This window comes from Nerophis ophidion, linkage group LG19 (assembly GCF_033978795.1).
Source record: "Nerophis ophidion isolate RoL-2023_Sa linkage group LG19, RoL_Noph_v1.0, whole genome shotgun sequence".
NCBI lineage: Eukaryota > Metazoa > Chordata > Actinopteri > Syngnathiformes > Syngnathidae > Nerophis > Nerophis ophidion.
Genome location: NC_084629.1, coordinates 43,685,197 through 43,707,589, shown reverse-complemented (window position 1 = coordinate 43,707,589; position 22,393 = coordinate 43,685,197). Strand labels below are relative to the sequence as shown.

The following is a 22,393-nucleotide window of genomic DNA, read 5'->3' as shown; positions in this document are numbered from 1 at the left end:
CTGAGTGTTATACACATTATAAATACTCGCACATTATAAATCCTGACTGGTATACACACATAATAACTACTCACACATAATAAATACTGACTGGTATACACACACAATAAATACTCATACATAATAAATACTGAGTGGTATACACACACAATAAATGCTCACACATAATGAATACTGACTGGCATACACACAACACATACTCACACATAATAAATACTGACTGGTATACACACACAATAAATACTGACTGGTATACACACATAATGAATACTCACACATAATAAATACTCACACATAATAAATACTGACTGGTATACACACATAATACATACTCACACATAATAAATACAGACTGGTATACACACATAATACATACTCACACATAATAAAAACTGACTGGTATACACACATAATAAATACTCACACATAACAAATACTGACTGGTATACACACATAATAAATACTCACACATAACAAATACTGACTGGTATACACACATAATAAATACTCACACATAACAAATACTGACTGGTATACACACATAATAAATACTCACACATAATAAATACTGACTGGTATACACACATAATAAATACTCACACACAACAAATACTGACTGGTATACACACACAATAAATGCTCACACATAATAATACTGACTGGTATACACACACAATAAATACTCATACATAATAAATACTGAGTGTTATACACATTATAAATACTCGCACATTATAAATACTGACTGGTATACACACATAACTACTCACACATAATAAATACTGACTGGTATACACACACAATAAATACTCATACATAATAAATACTGAGTGGTATACACACACAATAAATGCTCATACATAATGAATACTGACTGGCATACACACAACACATACTCACACATAATAAATACTGACTGGTATACACACACAATAAATACTCACACATAATAAATACTGACTGGTATACACACACAATAAATACTCACACATAATAAATACTGACTGGCATACACACAACACATACTCACACATAATAAATACTGACTGGTATACACACATAATAAATACTCACACATAACAAATACTGACTGGTATACACACATAATAAATACTGACTGGTATACACACATAATAAATACTCACACACAACAAATACTGACTGGTATACACACACAATAAATGCTCACACATAATAATACTGACTGGTATACACACACAATAAATACTCACACATAATAAATACTGAGTGTTATACACATTATAAATACTGACTGGTATACACACATAATAACTACTCACACATAATAAATACTGACTGGTATACACACACAATAAATACTCATACATAATAAATACTGAGTGGTATACACACACAATAAATGCTCACACATAATGAATACTGACTGGCATACACACAACACATACTCACACATAATAAATACTGACTGGTATACACACACAATAAATACTCACACATAAATACTGACTGGTATACACACATAATGAATACTCACACATAATAAATACTGACTGGTATACACACATAATGAATACTCACACATAATAAATACTCACACATAATAAATACTGACTGGTATACACACATAATACATACTCACACATAATAAAAACTGACTGGTATACACACATAATAAATACTCACACATAATATGTACTGACTGGTATACACACAACACATACTCACACATAATAAATACTGACTTGTATACACACACAATACATACACATAATAAAAAGTGACTGGTATACACACATAATGAATACTCACACATAATAAATACTGACTGGCATACACACATAATAAATACTCACACATAATAAATACTGACTGGTATACACACATAATGAATACTCACACATAATAAATACTGACTGGTATACACACATAATACATACTCACACATAATAAAAACTGACTGGTATACACACATAATAAATACTCACACATAATAAATACTGACTGGTATACACACATAATACATACTCACACATAATAATACTGACTGGTATACACACATAATGAATACTCACACATAATAAATACTGACTGGCATACACACATAATAAATACTCACACATAATAAATACTGACTGGTATACACACATAATGAATACTCACACATAATAAATACTGACTGGTATACACACATAATACATACTCACACATAATAAAAACTGACTGGTATACACACATAATAAATACTCACACATAATAAATACTGACTGGTATACACACATAATACATACTCACACATAATAAATACTGACTGGTATACACACATAATACATACTCACACAATAAAAACTGACTGGTATACACACATAATAAATACTCACACATAATATATACTGACTGGTATACACACATAATACATACTCACACAATAAAAACTGACTGGTATACACACATAATAAATACTCACACATAATATATACTGACTGGTATACACACATAATAAATACTCACACATAATATATACTGACTGGTATACACACAACACATACTCACACATAATAAATACTGACTTGTATACACACACAATACATACACATAATAAAAACTGACTGGTATACACACATAATGAATACTCACACATAATAAATACTGAGTGGTGTAAACAAGCTATGGAGATGATACCAGTAGAACAAACTGCATTTGATTTAGATAATATTGAGTCATATATTACAATATGGGATCCATGATTTAATTTAGTTTTAACAGTTCAATGAACCTAAAATATGACTTCTCTTATTTTTGTGTAAAATATTGCACACAGTGTGTTGTCAAGCTTCTGAGATGTGATGCAAGTGTAAGTCACAGTAAAACTATTGTTCATTATTTCTTATAAGTGGCTGTGATGATAATGTCAATGAGGGATTTGGAATTCTTATTAATATTGATACTGTTGTTGATATTGTTTTGTGTTGTGTTTGTGTGTCCTCTCAATTTCTGTGTTTATTGCTATTCTGAATGTTGCTGGGCCCGCTTTGGTTTTGGAATTGGAATTGTATTATTATGGTATTATTGTGTATTATTTTGTTGGACTGATTAATAAAAATAACATGTCTATTGGCCAATGATACCGAGCCAATAGTTTGATTACAGATTATAGAGCTGAACATGTTTTATAGAAATTAATGACAGTAAACATAATAACACATTTTTAAAAAGTTTATCTTATTAAATTCAGAATTTGCTAACTTTGTGGTAAATCAGATGAAGTATTAAATGTGTGGTATTGAATGCCACATACAATCTTTTTCAAGAAACTAAAGTGCAAAAGCAAAAACTACTACAGTATTGGCCGCCATTTAAATCATTTGCCTTCCTGTATCCAGACACTTACTCCCTGACTCTGTAAACAATAAGAAAAAACACCAAAACAATATTTTTGTAACAATAATATTAAGAAAAAGATCTAAACACTTTAGTATTGTTTATACCCATCTCTACTTGAAACCGGACCAAACCTGCTTGGGGAATAAAAAGTGTTATAGTAATGTATAAATACCTTATTCTGAATGGTGTCAGTCCAGAAAACCATATGGAGCTGAAAATGAAAGTCCACTCCGACTGGAACCCCTCTGTTTGGTGACTGCACCAAAGTGTGCAGACTATTGCCGTGGATGTCACCAATGAGCAGGTCTCTGCCATTAGAAAACACCAACCACGGGACTCCGGCTGCAGGGGAAGGCAAATAAAATCATTGACCAAAAAAACAAAAAAAGAATGTGTGGAAGAAATTGTGTATTTCTATTTGGATTTTTTTCAGTGTGCAGTTGATTGCATTTTGTGCATCTAAACCTTCAAAATATTTTAGATCACTGTGTCAAAAAGGCAAGGCGGGCGTGTGTTTCCCACCTCGGCCTTCAGTGACGTCCCACTTCAATGATGACCTCTCCAAATACCATCTTTATGTCACCACATGAGCATTGCTGGAGAAACACTATACAGCAGGGGTCTCAGACACCCGGCCCGTGGGACGTTATTTGGCGGCCCCCACCTTATTATAAAAGTTTAATGTTAGTGCGGCCCGTGAGTTTTACATGAATGGCGCTTGACAGCGTCGTGTGCGGAGCTGAAGGAATCTACCAATCACGGTGTGGTATGTCTGGTTTAGCCCGTTCGGGGCTAATTGTGCTACCGTAACTTATGAATTCCATGGCGAGTCCCCCACACCGAGCCCCCCCTCGCCCCCTCCAACAACATTCTGTGTTGCCTACCCCTGCATATGTGGAAAAGCGGCAAATAAATGAAAGCAACAGAAACGTTGCCATGGAGATGAGAGTTTTAGGGACGGCGTGGCGCAGTGGAAGAGTGGCCGTGTGCAACCCGAGGGTCCCTGGTTCAAATCCCACCTAGTACCAACCTCGTCACGTCCGTTGTGTCCTGAGCAAGACACTTCACCCCTGCTCCTGATGGGTGCTGGTTGGCGCCTTGCATGGCAGCTCCCTCCATCAGTGTGTGAATGTGTGTGTGAATGGGTAAATGTGGAAGTAATGTCAAAGCGCTTTGAGTACCTTGAAGGTAGAAAAGCGCTATACAAGTACAACCCATTTATCATTTATTTATCATTCTTATGGGCCTGGCTGCAGTCACACTGCGACACCTGTCCGTCAGTAATAACGGTCCCCGATAACTTGGACAAATTCAAACCAACATTTGGTTTTTTTTATTGTTTAATTTGCGTTGCCTCATATTACTTAATTCTCATTTTGTTCATTTATATTTTGATTTTATTTTGTGTTGAAAATAAAAATAAAGACATTTAAAATATATTTTTTAAGAAATCCGCGCCCCAGCCTCACCCAGACTCTGCATCCAGTGGCCCCCAGGCCAATTGAGTTTGAGATACATACAGGAACACATTTACACACTACTGGCCATTGAACAACAGTGTACAAATGGGTTCTTTTCTGGCGCATTTAAAAATCAATAAACCCGCATCAGCAATTCAAACACATCTTATGTGGTACTGTCCAAATTAAAATAGCAAAAAACATGTTAAACGTTAAAAAATAAAGAAATAAAATATCTGAACTGACCATTTGTAGCACCCGCTTAACGCCGCATAAGCCAGTGGTATCGCTGGTAGGCGCTTGAATCTAGTGGAAGTGGCGGGCTTTTCCCCATTTCATCGCTGGGACAGCTGAGCTAACTTCCACGGTTGGCAGACTTCGTCTCACAAGATGTAGTTTCTCTTGAAATATCCTTCTTGAAAATGGCCTCGCAAATATATATCTGCCACCGGATCAACGTTTTGCTCTCCTTCTCTGCGGGGTTAAAAAAGTGATTCCTCTGCTAGCCCGCCATGGCTACGGCGCTACACTTCAGTCAATTGCAACTTGTGATTGGATACTTACTTTGCAGTGACAAATGAGTATCCAATCACAGTCTCGTTAACGTCAGGCCACCTAGAAAGGCTACTGTCAACTGGGATCTGATCGGCTATCGCAACTGTCAATCAACTGTATGTGTTCTCAAATTCATCTGCTAACGATCCCAGTGAGTATCCAATCAGAGGAGGCGTAAATGTCTAGAAGGCCTTATTGACAACAACTCCTGATCTCATTGGCTATGGCAATTATCAATCAACTGTATGTGCCCGTTCACTTACAGTGCGCACACATTGTAGATTGTGAAGGCAGATTTGGTACAGCATGGCAACATAAGCTAGCTGAATTCTGATTGGATACAAACTCTAACCTAAAAACAAGGAAGGAGAATAATATGACATGAAGACAATATGAATACTTTTTAATATTTAGGGAAAGTCAATTAAAATGTAATTGTCTTTAATGATGATGGTGATTTGTGGTTATGTTGAGCTAGCAGAGAAGGTCTTGCTGGCCCCGACGCCACACCACCGCAGAAAGGTGAAGTGTTTTCCACTCACGACCAAAGCAAACTCCTCTCACTCACTGAGACAGAAGCCAAAGAGGTCAGCCTCTCCACGTCACAAAGCCAAGAGATGTGGACTAAAACAACAATGTAGAGGCAACAATGCAGCAGGAAGGAGCGCAGTGGCTCGGCAAAGCAGCCCTGGGGGTCGTCTACAGGAAAGGCTTTCATGCTAATGAGCATTGTTTATACCAGGGCTCCACAACCTTTTTGGCACCAGGGCCCGGTTTAATGTAGGCATTCTTCTCACGTTTGGCAGATACATTTAGCAAATAAGTGCATGAAAAATGAATACATGAAAAAACTCAGCCTAACATTCAATTAGTGGACTTTTCCCTTTGCAAAGAAGCTCTCCATAGACTTTTGCTTTTTGCTCATTTTGCTAGTAGTAGGCTTGGTTTTTTGGCTTTAGTATGTGATGGGTTATAGGTGATACATCACATTCAAGGACAAGAGCATGGATGTACAGGATAAGAAAGCTAGAAATACTTGACATTAGTTCCAATAGATTTCTGTGGATTACTATTTCCATTCTAAAAGTGATAAATTCATATTTTGTGCAATATTTCATACACTAATGTTAGCTTTTTGGTCCAATTTTCCATGCATAAATACATCCGTTATTGCCAACTACTTTTGTAATAGGACGATGTGCAATAATAGCAGCACTTTAACTTTTTAGGCTAAAGAAGTTGTGTATTTTCTTCCTTCAGCACAACTATTTTATGCAACAATTTAGCACTTCTCCACTTGGACTCCTTCGATCACTTTGTTCCTGATCTGCTCTGATCTTAGGTCATCTTGGACTGCAGATGGAACCTAGCTTTTGGCTACCATTTGGCACCTTGACATTCCATATGTTGATTAATGTGCATTGTCCCATGTGACAAAGATGTAACAAATATAGCAAATGGCCACTTCCTATCAGGAGTTTTCTAATACATCTATGAACAAGCTTATTGGTGTGTCTGCTGGAACTGGCCAAAGTTAAGTAGGAGAAAATGTCTCTGTGCGGCCCGCTAGCAAATGCGTCACGGACTGCTGGCTGGAGACCACTGCTTTAGAAGGTTCATTGTCAGATGTAAAAAGGTGTATGACGGACAGAGAAGAAACACGACACTTACTGGACGGATGGGCTCGACAGTATCTGTGCTGCTCCAGGATGTAACCCTCCCTGCAGCTGCAATGGTGGGAACCCACGCGGTCTTCGCACAGGTGGTCACACACGCCCCACATTGAGCACTCATCAAAGTCTCGAATAGAAAGAAGGCGTCACAACCATTTCATCATAAGGCACTGGCTCATATTTACCGTATGGAGGAATGATGTACCTATACATGAGCGGCTGTCGTTGCTGCTGACGATGTATCCGGAAGGACAGGAACAGGTCCCTCCGTGAGGGGAGGGATGGCAGCGATGTTCACAACTCAGAGAGGAACAACTCCAAATACCTGAGAAAATAAAAAAGAATGAAAATTAGCCCCTGTGAACAATACTAGAAAGGTTCAGATAGAGTGGAACTAACTGCAGTTGTGTCCGGCAGTGGCGTTGGTTTCATCCTCTCCATCAGGACAGTGCGGCGTGCCATCACACAGCTGATCCATAGGAATGCACGCACCTGAGGACGGACATGGCCATTCTCCTGGGTGACACTCCTGTCGTGCATTGTCTATTGACATCAAAATAAAGTCATCACCTGTCGCCCGTACCAGCATCTACACATCAACATACAACAGGCTTGCAAAGTAGTGTAAGACAAGGAAGGTGGCACTCCTCTTTATACAATGGTGACAAGGACTGTCACTTTAAATGAATGCAGGGCGGCGGAAGGGAGTGTGAGGAGGGTCAGAGGGGGCTTCTAGAGCCCATCCTCTAAAAACACACTCTTCACAGCCATGTGGATGAATTCTAAAGCCCTTTGCTGGGAGGGAGCGAGGGGGGTTGCACAATCATATGCAACAAAGAGCTCTTCCAACACTTGAATGATACACTCGGAGGAGCACAAGAAAAAACAAGCTTCTAGCCAGCACTTCTCGTATAAAAAAGGCCACAAGTAAGCCCACAAACTGCTAAAGCGTTTCCTTTTTCGTGCCAAAGAAATTTGGTCCTCAAAGTAAGATTGAAGTAGGAGTATGTTGAAAAGCAAATAATCAATGATTGGGGCACGGCAATAAAGCAGGGCTTGGCTTATAAAGGGGATGGAAAATGATCATTAGTCTTTTCTGAAATGTTGTCACTATGTCGGATACTCATGTTAACATCAAACCAGAAAGTTCATGCATTTTGGCCTGAGCTCGAACGCAGCTTTGGATGCCTTGCTTTGTGCTTTGTTGGGTCTGCTCCTGTCTCTGGCCATGCTCCCTCTTTTACCCCAGCGGACGATGGCGTGGAACACCCCAGAGGCCACCACAGTGGATATGTTTCTTTTACTTTTTATTCATAGCTAGTATGTAGAAGTGTCTGGTTGTATCTGCTGCTTTAATGTCTTTAATGTCCTCTGTGTTCTTTGATGTTTGATGTTTCCCTCTTACACACATGGAAGAGGGATGTGTACCATGGCTATGAGTTGTTGTTTTTCCCTTGGCCTCAGTCTGCACCTCCTCTCCAGGGCCCAGGCTAAGACCGATTTTTTTTATTTGGTTTTAATCTTCTATTCCCCCTCCTTGTTTACCTGTATCTCATCTTTTTTGTAAGGGGCGCTGGAAGCCGGCAGACCCGTCAGCGATCCTGTTCTGTCTCCCTGTAATGTTTGTCTAAACTAGAATGGGATTGTGCTGAAAATTTTAATTTTCCTGAAGGAACTCTCCTGACGGAATAAATAAAGTACTATCTAATCTAATCTAATCTCTGCCTGCGTTGTTTTGCACTCTGGCTACGTTGTGACATCACAGCGAGGCGGCTGTACGTATTTGGACATTAAGTGAAGCTATCAGACAGAGGGGGAGCTCTGCTTGAAGCCAGCTGAGTTTGAGAAAACAGAAGAAATAATAAGATAAAGAATTTTTCATATAATCTTGGCATGCGGACAATGGCACTGATGTGCAGCAAGCAGTGACATGAATGCTGCCAAATCCTGCTTTTTCCATATCCGTACCGCAGCCTTTTTCATCTGCGTTGTCCTCACAGTCGTCCTCTCCGTCACAAAGCCATACTTGATGAATACAGCGGCCACTGGGGCAGGTGAAGTAGTTGCCCCTGCATGAAGGATAGGCTGCAAATGAAGAGGACTATTAGAGAAGAAGTGATCTGGGGATGAAGGTAGCAGGTAGAAGGGCTGGCATACTGCAGTTGAGCTCATCGCTCCGATCCCCACAGTCGTCATCGTGGTCACAGATGTAACGCTGAGGGACACACATGCCATTCTGGCAGGGAAACAAGCCTGCATTGCAGTGCTGTGCTACAGAAAAGAGAGAAAGAGATATCTCGTCAAGTGTAACCTTTCACTTTTTATCGCCATGATTCCAAATAGGGATGTCCAGATCCAGGTTTTTGCACTTCCGATCCAATACCGATGTTGTTTTTGCACTTCCGATCCGATAATGATACAGGCCTATCCGAGCATGTATTAAAGTTTGAAGTTATTTAGTTGTCAGATTCATGTTGAAAAGGGTTTTAGTACTCTTGATAACAACTAGCCAGCTGAATTAGGTGAGTTTGAATAATACACAATGGTTGGTATTCAAGGATAAACACAAAATAGACAAAATTATACATTGCAAACAGAAATGGCATCATTAAACAGTAAAAAAGTGAACAGTATAAAGTGCAAATAATGATGTAAAGCAAAACACACAAACCACCTGAGTGGGATAGAATGTCTATAACTCCGCATCAATACTTGCTCGCGAACAAGAGTGAACTAAAAAAAAAAAAATCTATCTACACACTCCCTTCAATTGTTTGCCCCAGTCAGGGGGGGGATACTAATTGAAGTCCTAGCATAATAGGGAGATTTTTTCTAAGAAAGACGAGCACTTCAAGATGCTCAGGTGTCAGCCTGCTCCTGTGTTCAACAATGATGAGTGAGGCTGTGCGAAAAAGCCTCTCACTCGCAAGAGTCATTAAATTGTCTTACAATTTTACCACCACGCTTGACTTTGTTGTGGCATGTTTTGCACTCCACCTCTTCATCTTTTTCGTTTTGTAGGGTAAAATAATCCCACACAGCTGACATTTTTACTGGTTACTTTTAATTCACATGGCCATCTTAACGGTTTGGACACAGACCTGTGGATGTGTTGAAGGTGTGCTGGGAAATGCGGAACGGAAATTAGGGAGCAGCAGAAAAGTGTAATGTATTATTCAAATCGGTGCGTTGTAAAACACGGACCGGAAGTTTTTAAAAAACTGGATCTGGATCAGCATTTTCCCCATGCATGGCCGATACGCATTTTTTGGCAAATATCGGCGGCTGATCCGATGCAAATATCGGATCGGGACAACCCTAATTCCAACATGAAGGTCCAGGATGGACTTACTGCAATTGGTCTCGTCAGAGCCGTCCCGACAGTCCAGTATGTGGTCACATCGCTGAGTACGCTGGTAACAGGCGCCATTAGCACATCTAAGATCCATGCACTCTGGGTAATCTGAAAGATTAGATCATCATCTGAGCAACATAATGCACACATGTCAGCCCGACAGCCCGACAAGGAGTGAAAAGCTTGGCGCATGTGAGGGATAAGCCGGGACAATTTAACTGTAGCGACAGCATTTGCAGCCGCATTCTTGCAATTGTGGGATTCCTATAGAGTGTGGTGCTTTGAGAGCGGGACAATAGCTGCAGAGCAGTTGAACTTCAGCTGGACTAATCCACCCAGGAATCTGCAATCAACCTCTGACAACAAGAAGCACACTGTGGGCCGTCAGCGAGCCTCTTAATCTCCAGAAATTGATTCCGATGCCACAGAAGTTGAAATAAACCACTTTGGGAGGAGACTTACTGCAGTTCCTCTCGTCCGAGCCGTCCGTGCAGTCAGGCAGATGGTCGCACCGGTACTCTGCCGGCACGCACGCACCGTTGTTGCAGCCGAATTGTCCACTGGTGCATGTCCTCCCAGCTGGGGACAAACAACATAGGTGTTACAAGCACGTCCTACAGACTGTAGTCATGAGAAGCAGCCCACACAGGAGCGCCATGGAGAAGTCTGCCTTTAGAAATAAAAGCAGAAATGCGCGGTGAGAGACAACACACAGTGGCTGAATCCAGACTGTGAATATCAGAGCGAGGAGTTGAGCTCCAGACTAAAGAGCGACTAACATTTTTACAGCAGATTACCCAAAACACTAAAGCAATGGTATTAAATAAAATATATTTGTCAAACATTTATCATGACGGCAGGGTGCTTCCGTCATATATTATACATCATCTTTGACTTTCACATATTTCTTCTGTTTTAATGTGTGGCTTTATTCATGACTGTGTGAACTATTTAGTCAGATAGAAAATGTTACAATGACATTAAATAGGAAAGGAAAAGAAAAAAGAAAGAAAAAAGTGTATGCACAATTTTGCATTTGAACAATTTGAACAATTGCATGTGCAGATGTGTATATGTATATATGTATGTATATACATATTTATATATGTATGTATATACATATGTATATATTGGTAATGTATTTACATGCAAGTACTACAATCTCTAAGAGTCCTTTCCTGTGTTTCTTTATCTCGAGATCGATTTCTTGTTTTTGTTTTTTTTCTCTATTTGACGCGTACAAAGTGAATGTGGAAAGTGTCGGCATAATAGCCTGTTAGCTTCAGCGTATTCCATTTTGGCCAGACCAAATAAAACCCATTGAAATGAAAACTGAATGGAATTCTAAAATAAGAATAGTGAAGGGAGTGGTTTTGAATGAGTTGAATTGAGATTCTAACTAGAATAATCCCTAGAAAAGCACCGAGGCAGCAAAGACCTATCTCTAATTGCTGAAATAAACAGGGTGAATCCACTCCCTTTGTCCCTGTGGGTGGAGGCGGGGCCCAGGCCACGAGCAAACGCACACAGAGACAAGTTGAACATCCTAAGGTAATTAACAGCACTGTAGGTACCGCAGTCTTGCAGTTTCAAAATCATCACGATAATGACGGTATGAAAATAGTGAGTGTAGGTTTTTTTCTGGCGCTTTTGCGTTTGCCGGTTTAAAATGAACTACATCTCCCCTAATTGTCAGCACAGCGCGGGATGAGAGAGCAGGGCGTGCAAGGCCGTAAGGGGAAGAAGGAGAAAGCATACGGGAGGAGTGTGATTGGAGAAGATAAGAGGAATTTTTTTATGGAAATTTCCTGAAAATTCCATCAATGTTCGTTGAATAGTTCCAAAAAATGCTTCACAATAATGTAGTCTGCATTCAAACTTCTGCTGTTGAAATGTGATGTGAATTATATTTATATAGCGCTTTTTCTCTTTTTTTTCTCTTTACATAGTGAAAGCCAATATCTATATTGCATTCAAAGCAGTGTGGGTGGCACTGGGAGCAGGTGGGTCAAGTGTCTTGCCCAAGGACACAACGGCAGTGACTAGGATGGCAGAAGAGGGGATCGAACCTGCAACCCTCAAGTTGCTGGCACAACCACTCTACCAACCGAGCTATATACCAAAATGAATAAGCAATTTTAACGTTTCCATTATATTGTTTGTCTGCATAATAAAAACAATTATTCCTGGTGTGCAAGAAAAGATTTGTATCCGGCTCTACATCCTGATCTAATCCCGGACTATTGTGATCTTTGCTGCTGAAGGTTTTCAGTTCCATATATTCCTGTTCAGCAAGATTTTGAATGTCTACAAGTGTGGATGAAGGTTCAGAATCCCTTCGAGCGTTGTAAATTTGTAGTTGACTATCGATGTTTGTTTTCCGTCAGACTCCATTATCGTTGTTATTGTTGTGGTTACTCTGGGAGTTGTAATTTTGGTCCAGATCCTTGATGTCTTTGACAACTACAAGCCCCGTTTCCATATCAGTTGTGAAATTGTGTTAGATGTAAATATAAACAGAATACAATGATTTGCAAATCCTTTTCAAGCCATATTCAGTTGAATATGCTACAAAGACAACATATTTGATGTTCAAACTCATAAACTTTTTTTGTTGTTGCAAATAATCATTAACTTTAGAATTTGATGCCAGCAAAACGTGACAAAGAAGTTGGGAAAGGTGGCAATAAATACTGATAAAGTTGAGGAATACTTTTCAAAGACTTATTTGGAACATCCCACAGGTGTGCAGGCTAATTGGGAACAGGTGGGTGCCATGATTGGCTATAAAAGCAGCTTCCATGAATTGCTAAGTAATTCACAAACAAGGATGGGGTGAGGGTCACCACTTTGGAAGCAAATTGTCGAACAGTTTTAGAACAACATTTCTCAACGAGCTATTGCAAGGAATTTAGGGATTTTACCATTTATGGTCCGTAAAATCATCAAAAGGTTCAGAAAATCTGGCGAAATCACTGCACGTAAGCGATGATATTACGGACCTTTGATCCCTCAGGTGGTACTGCATCAAAAACAGACATCAGTGTGTAAAGGATATCACCACATGGGCTCAGGAACACTTCATAAAACCACTGTCAGTAACTACAGTTGGTCGCTACATCTGTAAGTGCAAGTTAAAACCCTACTATGCAAAGCAAAAGCCATTTATCAACAACACCAAGGAACGCCGCTGGCTTCTCTGGGCCCGAGCTCATCTAAGATGGACTGATGCAAAGTGGAAATTTGTTCTGTGGTCTGACAAGTCCACATTTCAAATTATATTTGGAAACTGTGGACGTGGTGTCCTCTGGAACAAAGAGGAAAATAACCAATCCAGATTGTTATGGGCGCGAACTTCAAAAGCCAGCATGTGTGATGGTACGGGGGTGTATTAGTGCCCAAGGCATGGGTAACTTACACATCTGTGAAGGCACTATTAATGCTGAATGGTCCATACAGGTTTTGGAACAACATGTGTTGTCATCCAAGCAACGTTATCATGGACGCCCCTGCTTATTTCAGCAAGACAATGCCAAGCCACGTGTTACAACAGCGTGGCTTCATAGTAAAAGAGTACGGGTACTTTCCTGGCCCGCCTGCAGTCCAGACCTGTCTCCCATGGAAAATGTGTGGTGAAGCGTAAAATAGGACAGCGGAGACCCCGGACTGTTGAAGGACTGAAGCTCTACATAAAACAAGAATGGGGAATAATTCCACTTTCAAAGCTTCAACAATTAGTTTCCTCAGTTCCCAAACTGAGGAAATTCTAAGTTAATTATTATTTGCAAATAAAAAATAAAGTTTATGAGTTTGAACATCAAATATGTTGTCTTTGTAGCATATTCAACTGAATATGGCTTGAAAAGGATTTGCAAATCATTGTATTCTGTTTATATTTACATCTAACACAATTTCCCAACTCATTTAGAAACAGGGTTTGTACAACAGAGTGAAACCTCTAGTCAGTAATCCACTTTCTTTGTCTCCATGGGTAGAGGTGGGGTCAGGGCTGCTAAAATACGCACACAGAAATAAGTTGAGCCTTGTAATGTAAATGGAAGGTAAAGTAGTAGAAACTCTCCAGTTCTTATTCCGTTTCGGACCTTTTCTGAAATTTTTCCTGAAATTCCACACTTAACTTTTTGAGTTATGTTGCTAAATAATTACCAGACCAAAAAAACCCCAAGTATTACATAACTACTTAGCAGAAGTAATAATGGATACACAATGTACTTACGGCAGTTTTGCCGCTCGTCTGAACCATCTTCACAGTCTTCCTCATCATCGCACACCCACACGTCTGGGATGCACTCACCATCACTCAGACACTGGAAGTGACTTTCATCACATGTTATCTGAGCTGTAGGCAAGAATAGAATAGCATCATTTTACACAAACATGTAGAAATACAGCAAATATCACCAATTACTACGTTTGTTACGTCTCGCCTCGACTACTGGAACGTATTATTTTGGGGTCTCCCCATGTCTAGCATTAAAAGATTACAGTTGGTACAAAATGCGGCTGCTAGACTTTTGACAAGAACAAGAAAGTTTGATCACATTACGCCTGTACTGTATATACCTTTATATACATATATACATACATATATACCTATACTGTATATACCTTTATATACATATATACATACATATATACCTATACTGTATATACCTTTATATACATATATACATACATATATACCTATACTGTATATACCTTTATATACATATATACATACATATATACCTGTACTGGCTCACCTGCACTGGCTTCCTGTGCACTTAAGATGTGACTTTAAGGTTTTACTACTTACGTATAAAATACTACACGGTCTAGCTCCATCCTATCTTGCCGATTGTATTGTACCACATGTCCCGGCAAGAAATCTGCGTTCAAAGGACTCCGGCTTGTTAGTGATTCCCAAAGCCCAAAAAAAGTCTGCGGGCTATAGAGCGTTTTCCGTTCGGGCTCCAGTACTCTGGAATGCCCTCCCGGTAACAGTTCGAGATGCCACCTCAGTAGAAGCATTTAAGTCTCACCTTAAAACTCATTTGTATACTGCAGCCTTTAAATAGACTCCCTTTTTAGACCAGTTGATCTGCTGTTTCTTTTCTTTTTCTTCTATGTCCCACCCTCCCCTGTGGAGGGGGTCCGGTCCGATCCGGTGGCCATGTACTGCTTGCCTGTGTATCGGCTGGGGACATCTCTGCGCTGCTGATCCGCCTCGACATCTCTGCGCTGCTGAGCCGCCTCCGCTTGGGATGGTTTCCTGCTGGCTCCGCTGTGAACGGGACTCTCGCTGCTGAGTTGGACCCGCTTTGGACTGGACTCTCGCGACTGTGTTGGATCCATTGTGGATTGAACTTTCACAGTATCATGTTAGACCCGCTCGACATCCATTGCTTTCCTCCTCTCTAAGGTTCTCATAATCATTATTGTCACAGACGTCCCACTGGATCATTATTGTCACCGATGTCCCACTGGGTGTGAGTTTTCCTTGCCCTTATGTGGGCCTACCGAGGATGTCGTGGTGGTTTGTGCAGCCCTTTGAGACACTAGTGATTTAGGGCTATATAAGTAAACATTGATTGATTGATTGATGATTGCCTATGAAATGATCCTGCTGAATCATTTCAAGCTGGAAAGCAACATTTAAGTCAAGTCCATCAAAAAATATGATTTCAACATCGCTAGGTTGTGAGTGGGGATGCTGGGCAACTTACGGCACTCGTGTTCATCAGAGTCATCCGAACAGTCCGATGTCCCGTCACAGTACCAGTCCCATGGGATGCATCGGCCCGTCCCACAGCGGAACTGCCCAAGTTCACACCCTACGCACACACCACACACACACACACATAGACACAAACACAGTACATTTTAGCTTCAAGTAGTATTAGGGTTGCAAAATTCAAAGAATATTCAAAGTTGGAAACTTTCCTAGGAATTAACGGGAATACATGGAAATTAATGAATGGGAATAAACATTGAATGCAACATGGCAGATCTTGCAGCATGATTATTAGCTAAACAACCTGATTTCATGCAAATTCAGTACAATTTCAACCCTACACTGTGCATTCCTCCATCACATGTGCAGATAATTGCCAGCATGCTACACACTACAGCAGGACTATTGAGTATTTGAGTAGTAGTATTTGAGCCCAAGGACTTCATCCAGTCAAGTAAGAGTTGATATTACTGGGGTAAATATATTTGATCTATGATATTTAAGTTCAATTGAAGTGTAATTGCTTGTTACTATATTTCTCCGTTAGCCGTGATGCTAATTTTCTCTATGTTAAATCTCATTCATTTACGCTAACAAATTGACCTTTTTTGAGATGTGTAAAGTTCAAGCAGCAAATAGTAAATAAAGCCATTCTCTTGTCAGACAAGGATGTAGCTTATAGTTTGATTTAGCATCCTGATTGACTCTTCATTTATTCTTCTAGACCAGGGATGTCCAAACTTTTTCTACAGAGGGACGCACACGGAAAAAATAAAGCATGCGGGCGCCATTTTGATATTTTTCATTTTCAAACTGTAACAAAATATATGGATTTATTTTTATTTTTTTACCTTCAGGGCTTCCGGGGACCATAAATGTAATGTTAAAAACAAGTCAAATTATTATTATTAGATGCCTATAGTAAACATCTACAGTATATCAACTTCAGGTTGATATAAAGTAAAAAAAAAAAGGTTTTATGCCTGTTCTGTCAGAGACAACTTTGTTTTTTACAATAACACTGAAATCTGCAACATTTCGACCACTGCCCAAAACATTCAGAAAGCAATGTTTGATGTGAATAATTAGAGCCTTAAAAAGATCAATAATGCAGGACACCATTGATTTTAATTATTATTATTATTTAATAATCACAGTGAAAATATTAAAAAAAATCACAATAAATATATTTAGGATAAAAAATGTGCCCCACCCATAAAGTGATACATTTTTATTAGTTTTTTTTTACTTACAACACTTAAGTAACGAGATCAACTTCAGATATATCTGTCGATTTTACGTTTGAATTATTATTTTCTTGGTTTTAAGCTCTTGTCAAAGAAAATGTTTGTTCAATGTAATATTTTCAATATTAAAACATTTTAAAGTGAAATATTTAAGCCTTGAATAGGTCAATAATTCATTATAACATTGATTTTTTTTTGGAGCAATGGCAAAAAAAGAAAAATAAAGATAGGCAAAAGAAGAAGAAAAAAACAGCCTGCATGGCAGCTTTGTGTCAACATTGCAACTTGTTCTAGTTAGATTTCACCTCATTACACTTTTTTAAATGTTTTTATTTTTATTTTTGCAGTAGCATTTACAGAATGTGTGGCGGGCCGCTAAACAATTCACTGCGGGCCACAAAAGGCCCCCGGGCCACACTTTGGACACCGCTGATCTAGACTATTTCTATTCATTTATCCATCAGTCAAATATTTTGAAAGACTATTCCAATTGTTTAGCTGACTATTTACCGTGTGGCATCGCATTAGTCTTTTACAAGAATAAATGAATACAAAGAGAATTAAAGCTGCAAGCAGCGTTGGTCGGGTCCGCCGTTGGCCGCCGCCGCCGCCGCCGCCGTGTCCCGAGTCCCGATCTTAGTCAGACCTACGTAGAAGTTTTTTATTCCATGTCTATACGACATTTCTAACAGAAGTTACATGCAGTTTTGTCTGTTTTTTTTCCTAGGGGGCGCTAAGTGCAATTTTGATTTTTGGGTTTTGTTTTTTTATTAGATGGCAGTTTTTGCCAGTTCTGATATGTCTGTAAAATTTGGTGAGTTTTGAAGCATGTTAAGGGTGGAAATTACAGATCGGCGATTCTGGATGTTGTTGATAAAAGGCTTTTGCTTTGCATAGTAGAGCTTTAACTTGCACTTTGAAGCATTTTAAGGGGGTCAAATTACAGTTTAAAGAGGCAAAAAAGACATTTTTTCAGGAAACTTTGCGCAGGGGTTTTTTGAAGGCGCATAAAATCCAAACCGGAGCAATAATCAAAACGTTGTTCGACAGTTTTAATCAAAAGGGTTCAATCTCTTTCCTGTGCGAGTTTGAAGCCGAAACGACAAACGCACTGGGAGGAGTTTCGATTTGAAAACGGTGACGGGTTTTCACAAAACTTTTATTTTGAAGGGGCAATTTTTCACTTCCTGTTGATTTTGGCCGAAGGATGTCAATCATCTAAATGTAGATCTAAGAGAGACCTACATAGAAGTTTTTGTTTCATGTCTTTCTGACATTCCTACTGGAAGTTACAAGCAGTTTTGTCTGTTTTCTCTTCCTAGGAGCAGTTTTTTTTGTGTTTTATTCAAAAATTGCGCTAGAGCGCAATTTTGAGTTTTTAAAATTTTTTTTTTCATTAGATCGCAATTTCTGCCAGTCCTGATGTGTCTGCCAAGTTTGGTGAGTTTTGAAGCATCTTAAGGGGGTCAAATTATAGTTCAAAGAGGCAAAAATTGCATTTTTTGCGAAAATTTTGCTTTAAAGGGGTTTTTGCAAAATTTTTGTTGATTTTTGCCCCAGAAGATACAATTATGAAATTTAGGTATAGGTCAGCCCTACATAGAGGTTTTTGTTTCATGTCTCTACGACATTCCTAATGGAAGTTACAAGAAGTCTGTTTTTTTTTTTTTCCTAGGGGGCGCTAGCGCGCAATTTTCATTTTTGGGGTTCGGTTGCTTAATAAGTTGGGAAGGCATGCCAGACCGACGTGTGTGTTAACTTTGGTGAGTTTTGAAGCATGTTAAGGGGGTGAAATTGGGGTGCGACGGTGCGGAATAAAGAAAGAAAGCAAGAAAGAAAGAATAATAATAAGAAACGTTACAGATTCAATAGGGTCCTTGCCTATGGCAAAGGACAGAGTCCTTTGGACTCTCACTATTATGTTGGATCCACTATGGACTGGACTCTCACTATTATGTTAGATCCACTATGGACTGGACTCTCACTATTATGTTAGATCCACTATGGACTGGACTCTCACACTATTATGTTAGATCCACAATGGACTGGACTCTCACACTATTATGTTAGATCCACTATGGACTGGACTCTCACACTATTATGTTAGATCCACTATGGACCGGATTCTCACACTCTTAACTAGATCCACTATGGACTGGACTCTCACACTATTATTTTAGATCCACTATGGACTGGACTCTCACTATTATGTTAGATCCACTATGGACTGGACTCTCACAATATTATGTTAGATCCACTATGGACTGGACTCTCACTATTATGTTAGATCCACTATGGACTGGACTCTCACACTATTATGTTAGATCCACTATGGACTGGACTCTCACACTATTATTTTAGATCCACTATGGACTGGACTCTCACACTATTATGTTAGATCCACTATGGACTGGACTCTCACACTATTATGTTAGATCCACTATGGACTGGACTCTCACACTATTATGTTAGATCCACTATGGACTGGACTCTCACTATTATGTTAGATCCACTATGGACTGGACTCTCACTATTATGTTAGATCCACTATGGACTGGACTCTCACACTATTATGTTAGATCCACTATGGACTGGACTCTCACACTATTATGTTAGATCCACTATGGACTGGACTCTCACTATTATGTTAGATCCACTATGGACTGGACTCTCACTATTATGTTAGATCCACTATGGACTGGACTCTCACTATTATGTTAGATCCACTATGGACTGGACTCTCACACTATTATGTTAGATCCACTATGGACTGGACTCTCACACTATTATTTTAGATCCACTATGGACTGGACTCTCACACTATTATGTTAGATCCACTATGGACTGGACTCTCACACTATTATGTTAGATCCAGTATGAACTGGACTCTCACTATTATGTTAGATCCACTATGGACTGGACTCTCACTATTATGTTAGATCCACTATGGACTGGACTCTCACTATTATGTTAGATCCACTATGGACTGGACTCTCACACTATTATGTTAGATCCACAATAGACTGGACTTTCACACTATTATGTTAGATCCACTATGGACTGGACTCTCACACTATTATGTTAGATCCACTATGGACTGGATTCTCACACTCTTAACTAGATCCACTATGGACTGGACTCTCACACTATTATTTTAGATCCACTATAGACTGGACAGAGTCCTTTGCCATAGGCAGGGCGGACCCTAATAATGCCACGTACATCATCTGATGTGTGGAAACATTTCACCCCAACCAAGGCGGTGTACATTAGCAAATAGTGTGCAAAGAGCGAGGTCAGGTATGTCACAAAGATGCATGTAGACAAGAGCCCAATAATATATCATCATCACAATTCCCCATTCATTCCCGTATATTCCCATTCATTCTCATTCATTCTCATGGACGGTGTCCAACTTTGAATAACCAAAAAATGGTCAATATTTCCAAACTTCCCGAGCTTAAACTTCCCGTGGTAGATTTCCGGAAATTTACCGGAAACTTTCCACCCCTCTGCAACCCTAAGTAGTATATAGATTGAGGTTTAAAGTAATGAAGGAAGTACAGGTGCTACTGGCACCTGAACCTTCAGGAACATGGAAAAGTTTGTCTAAACTCTAGGCGAGAACCGGATACACAAATCTTTTCAGGAAATTTACCAAAAAAGTACCATGAGGATGAAATTAAAATCTTCAAAAGGACTTTGGGGTTGTTTTTGCCTGGGTCCAAAAGCAGGAGCAGGGGTAATTCCGTAGACATTCTACAAGTAATGAGAAGGATGTTTTAATGTTTAAAGTGTGATGAAATGTGCTGCTAGCATGGTTGATGAGTGGTGGAGACATGCGTGCCATCCACCCGCTCCCCCATCCAGGACCTTACACAATCCTCTTCTGCGCTCATACCAAAGCCCCTTTTGATGTTCCCAATGAGTGGCATCTGTGGAGATAAGGTACCACCACGCTACATCCACTGACATCTTCCAGGGGGGGGCGGGGGCCAGGGCTTGATTCAGGCAGCATAGCTGAATGGCAGAACACTCCATCACAACTCTCCAAGTAGGAATGTGCAACTCTGACAGCCTGGTCTCTGGGTCACGCTGCTTGTGGCCAGTCCCATATTTCAATAGTCCTTTGGGCTGGAACCATCATCTCAACTCAACTTTCATACTAAAAGACATCTTGATTATTCCACAAGTTGGTCAGACCACTATGGTGGTACTTAGTGGTCTGACCACTATGGTGGTACTTAGTGGTCGGACCACTATGGTGGCACTTAGTGGTCACACCACTATGGTGGTACTTAGTGGTCTGACCACTATGGTGGTACTTAGTGGTCAGACCAGTATGGTGGTACTTAGTGGTCGGACCACTATGGTGGTACTTAGTGGTCCGACCACTATGGTGGTACTTAGTGGTCCGACCACTATGGTGGCACTTAGTGGTCACACCACTATGGTGGTACTTAGTGGTCTGACCACTATGGTGGTACTTAGTGGTCGGACCACTATGGTGGCACTTAGTGGTCGGACCACTATGGTGGCACTTAGTGGTCGGACCACTATGGTGGCACTTAGTGGTCAGACCACTATGGTGGTACTTAGTGGTCGGACCACTATGGTGGCACTTAGTGGTCTGACCACTATGGTGGTACTTAGTGGTCAGACCACTATGGTGGTACTTAGTGGTCGGACCACTATGGTGGCACTTAGTGGTCTGACCACTATGGTGGTACTTAGTGGTCAGACCACTATGGTGGTACTTAGTGGTCTGACCACTACGGTGGTACTTAGTGGTCTGACCACTATGGTGGTACTTAGTGGTCTGACCACTATGGTGGTACTTAGTGGTCTGACCACTATGGTGGTACTTAGTGGTCTGACCACTATGGTGGTACTTAGTGGTCGGACCACTATGGTGGCACTTAGTGGTCGGACCACTGTGGTGGTACTTAGTGGTCTGACCACTATGGTGGTACTTAGTGGTCGGACCACTATGGTGGCACTTAGTG

The 22,393-nt window shown here is 40.1% G+C and overlaps 1 protein-coding gene across 1 annotated transcript in view; it reads right to left on the bottom strand.

Moving 5' to 3' along the window:
- Nucleotides 1-22,393, bottom strand: part of lrp2a (low density lipoprotein receptor-related protein 2a) — a 175,081-nt gene that overhangs the window by 132,257 nt on the left and 20,431 nt on the right. Inside the window, exons 2-11 of the mRNA XM_061880085.1 lie at nucleotides 16,133-16,240; nucleotides 14,644-14,766; nucleotides 10,869-10,985; nucleotides 10,404-10,514; nucleotides 9,209-9,322; nucleotides 9,020-9,136; nucleotides 7,451-7,594; nucleotides 7,257-7,376; nucleotides 7,050-7,178; nucleotides 3,536-3,705 (exon numbers count right to left, since the gene is read on the bottom strand). Coding sequence (XP_061736069.1) covers nucleotides 3,536-3,705; nucleotides 7,050-7,178; nucleotides 7,257-7,376; nucleotides 7,451-7,594; nucleotides 9,020-9,136; nucleotides 9,209-9,322; nucleotides 10,404-10,514; nucleotides 10,869-10,985; nucleotides 14,644-14,766; nucleotides 16,133-16,240 — 1,253 coding nt within the window. The remainder of the gene's footprint in view (nucleotides 1-3,535; nucleotides 3,706-7,049; nucleotides 7,179-7,256; nucleotides 7,377-7,450; nucleotides 7,595-9,019; nucleotides 9,137-9,208; nucleotides 9,323-10,403; nucleotides 10,515-10,868; nucleotides 10,986-14,643; nucleotides 14,767-16,132; nucleotides 16,241-22,393) is intronic.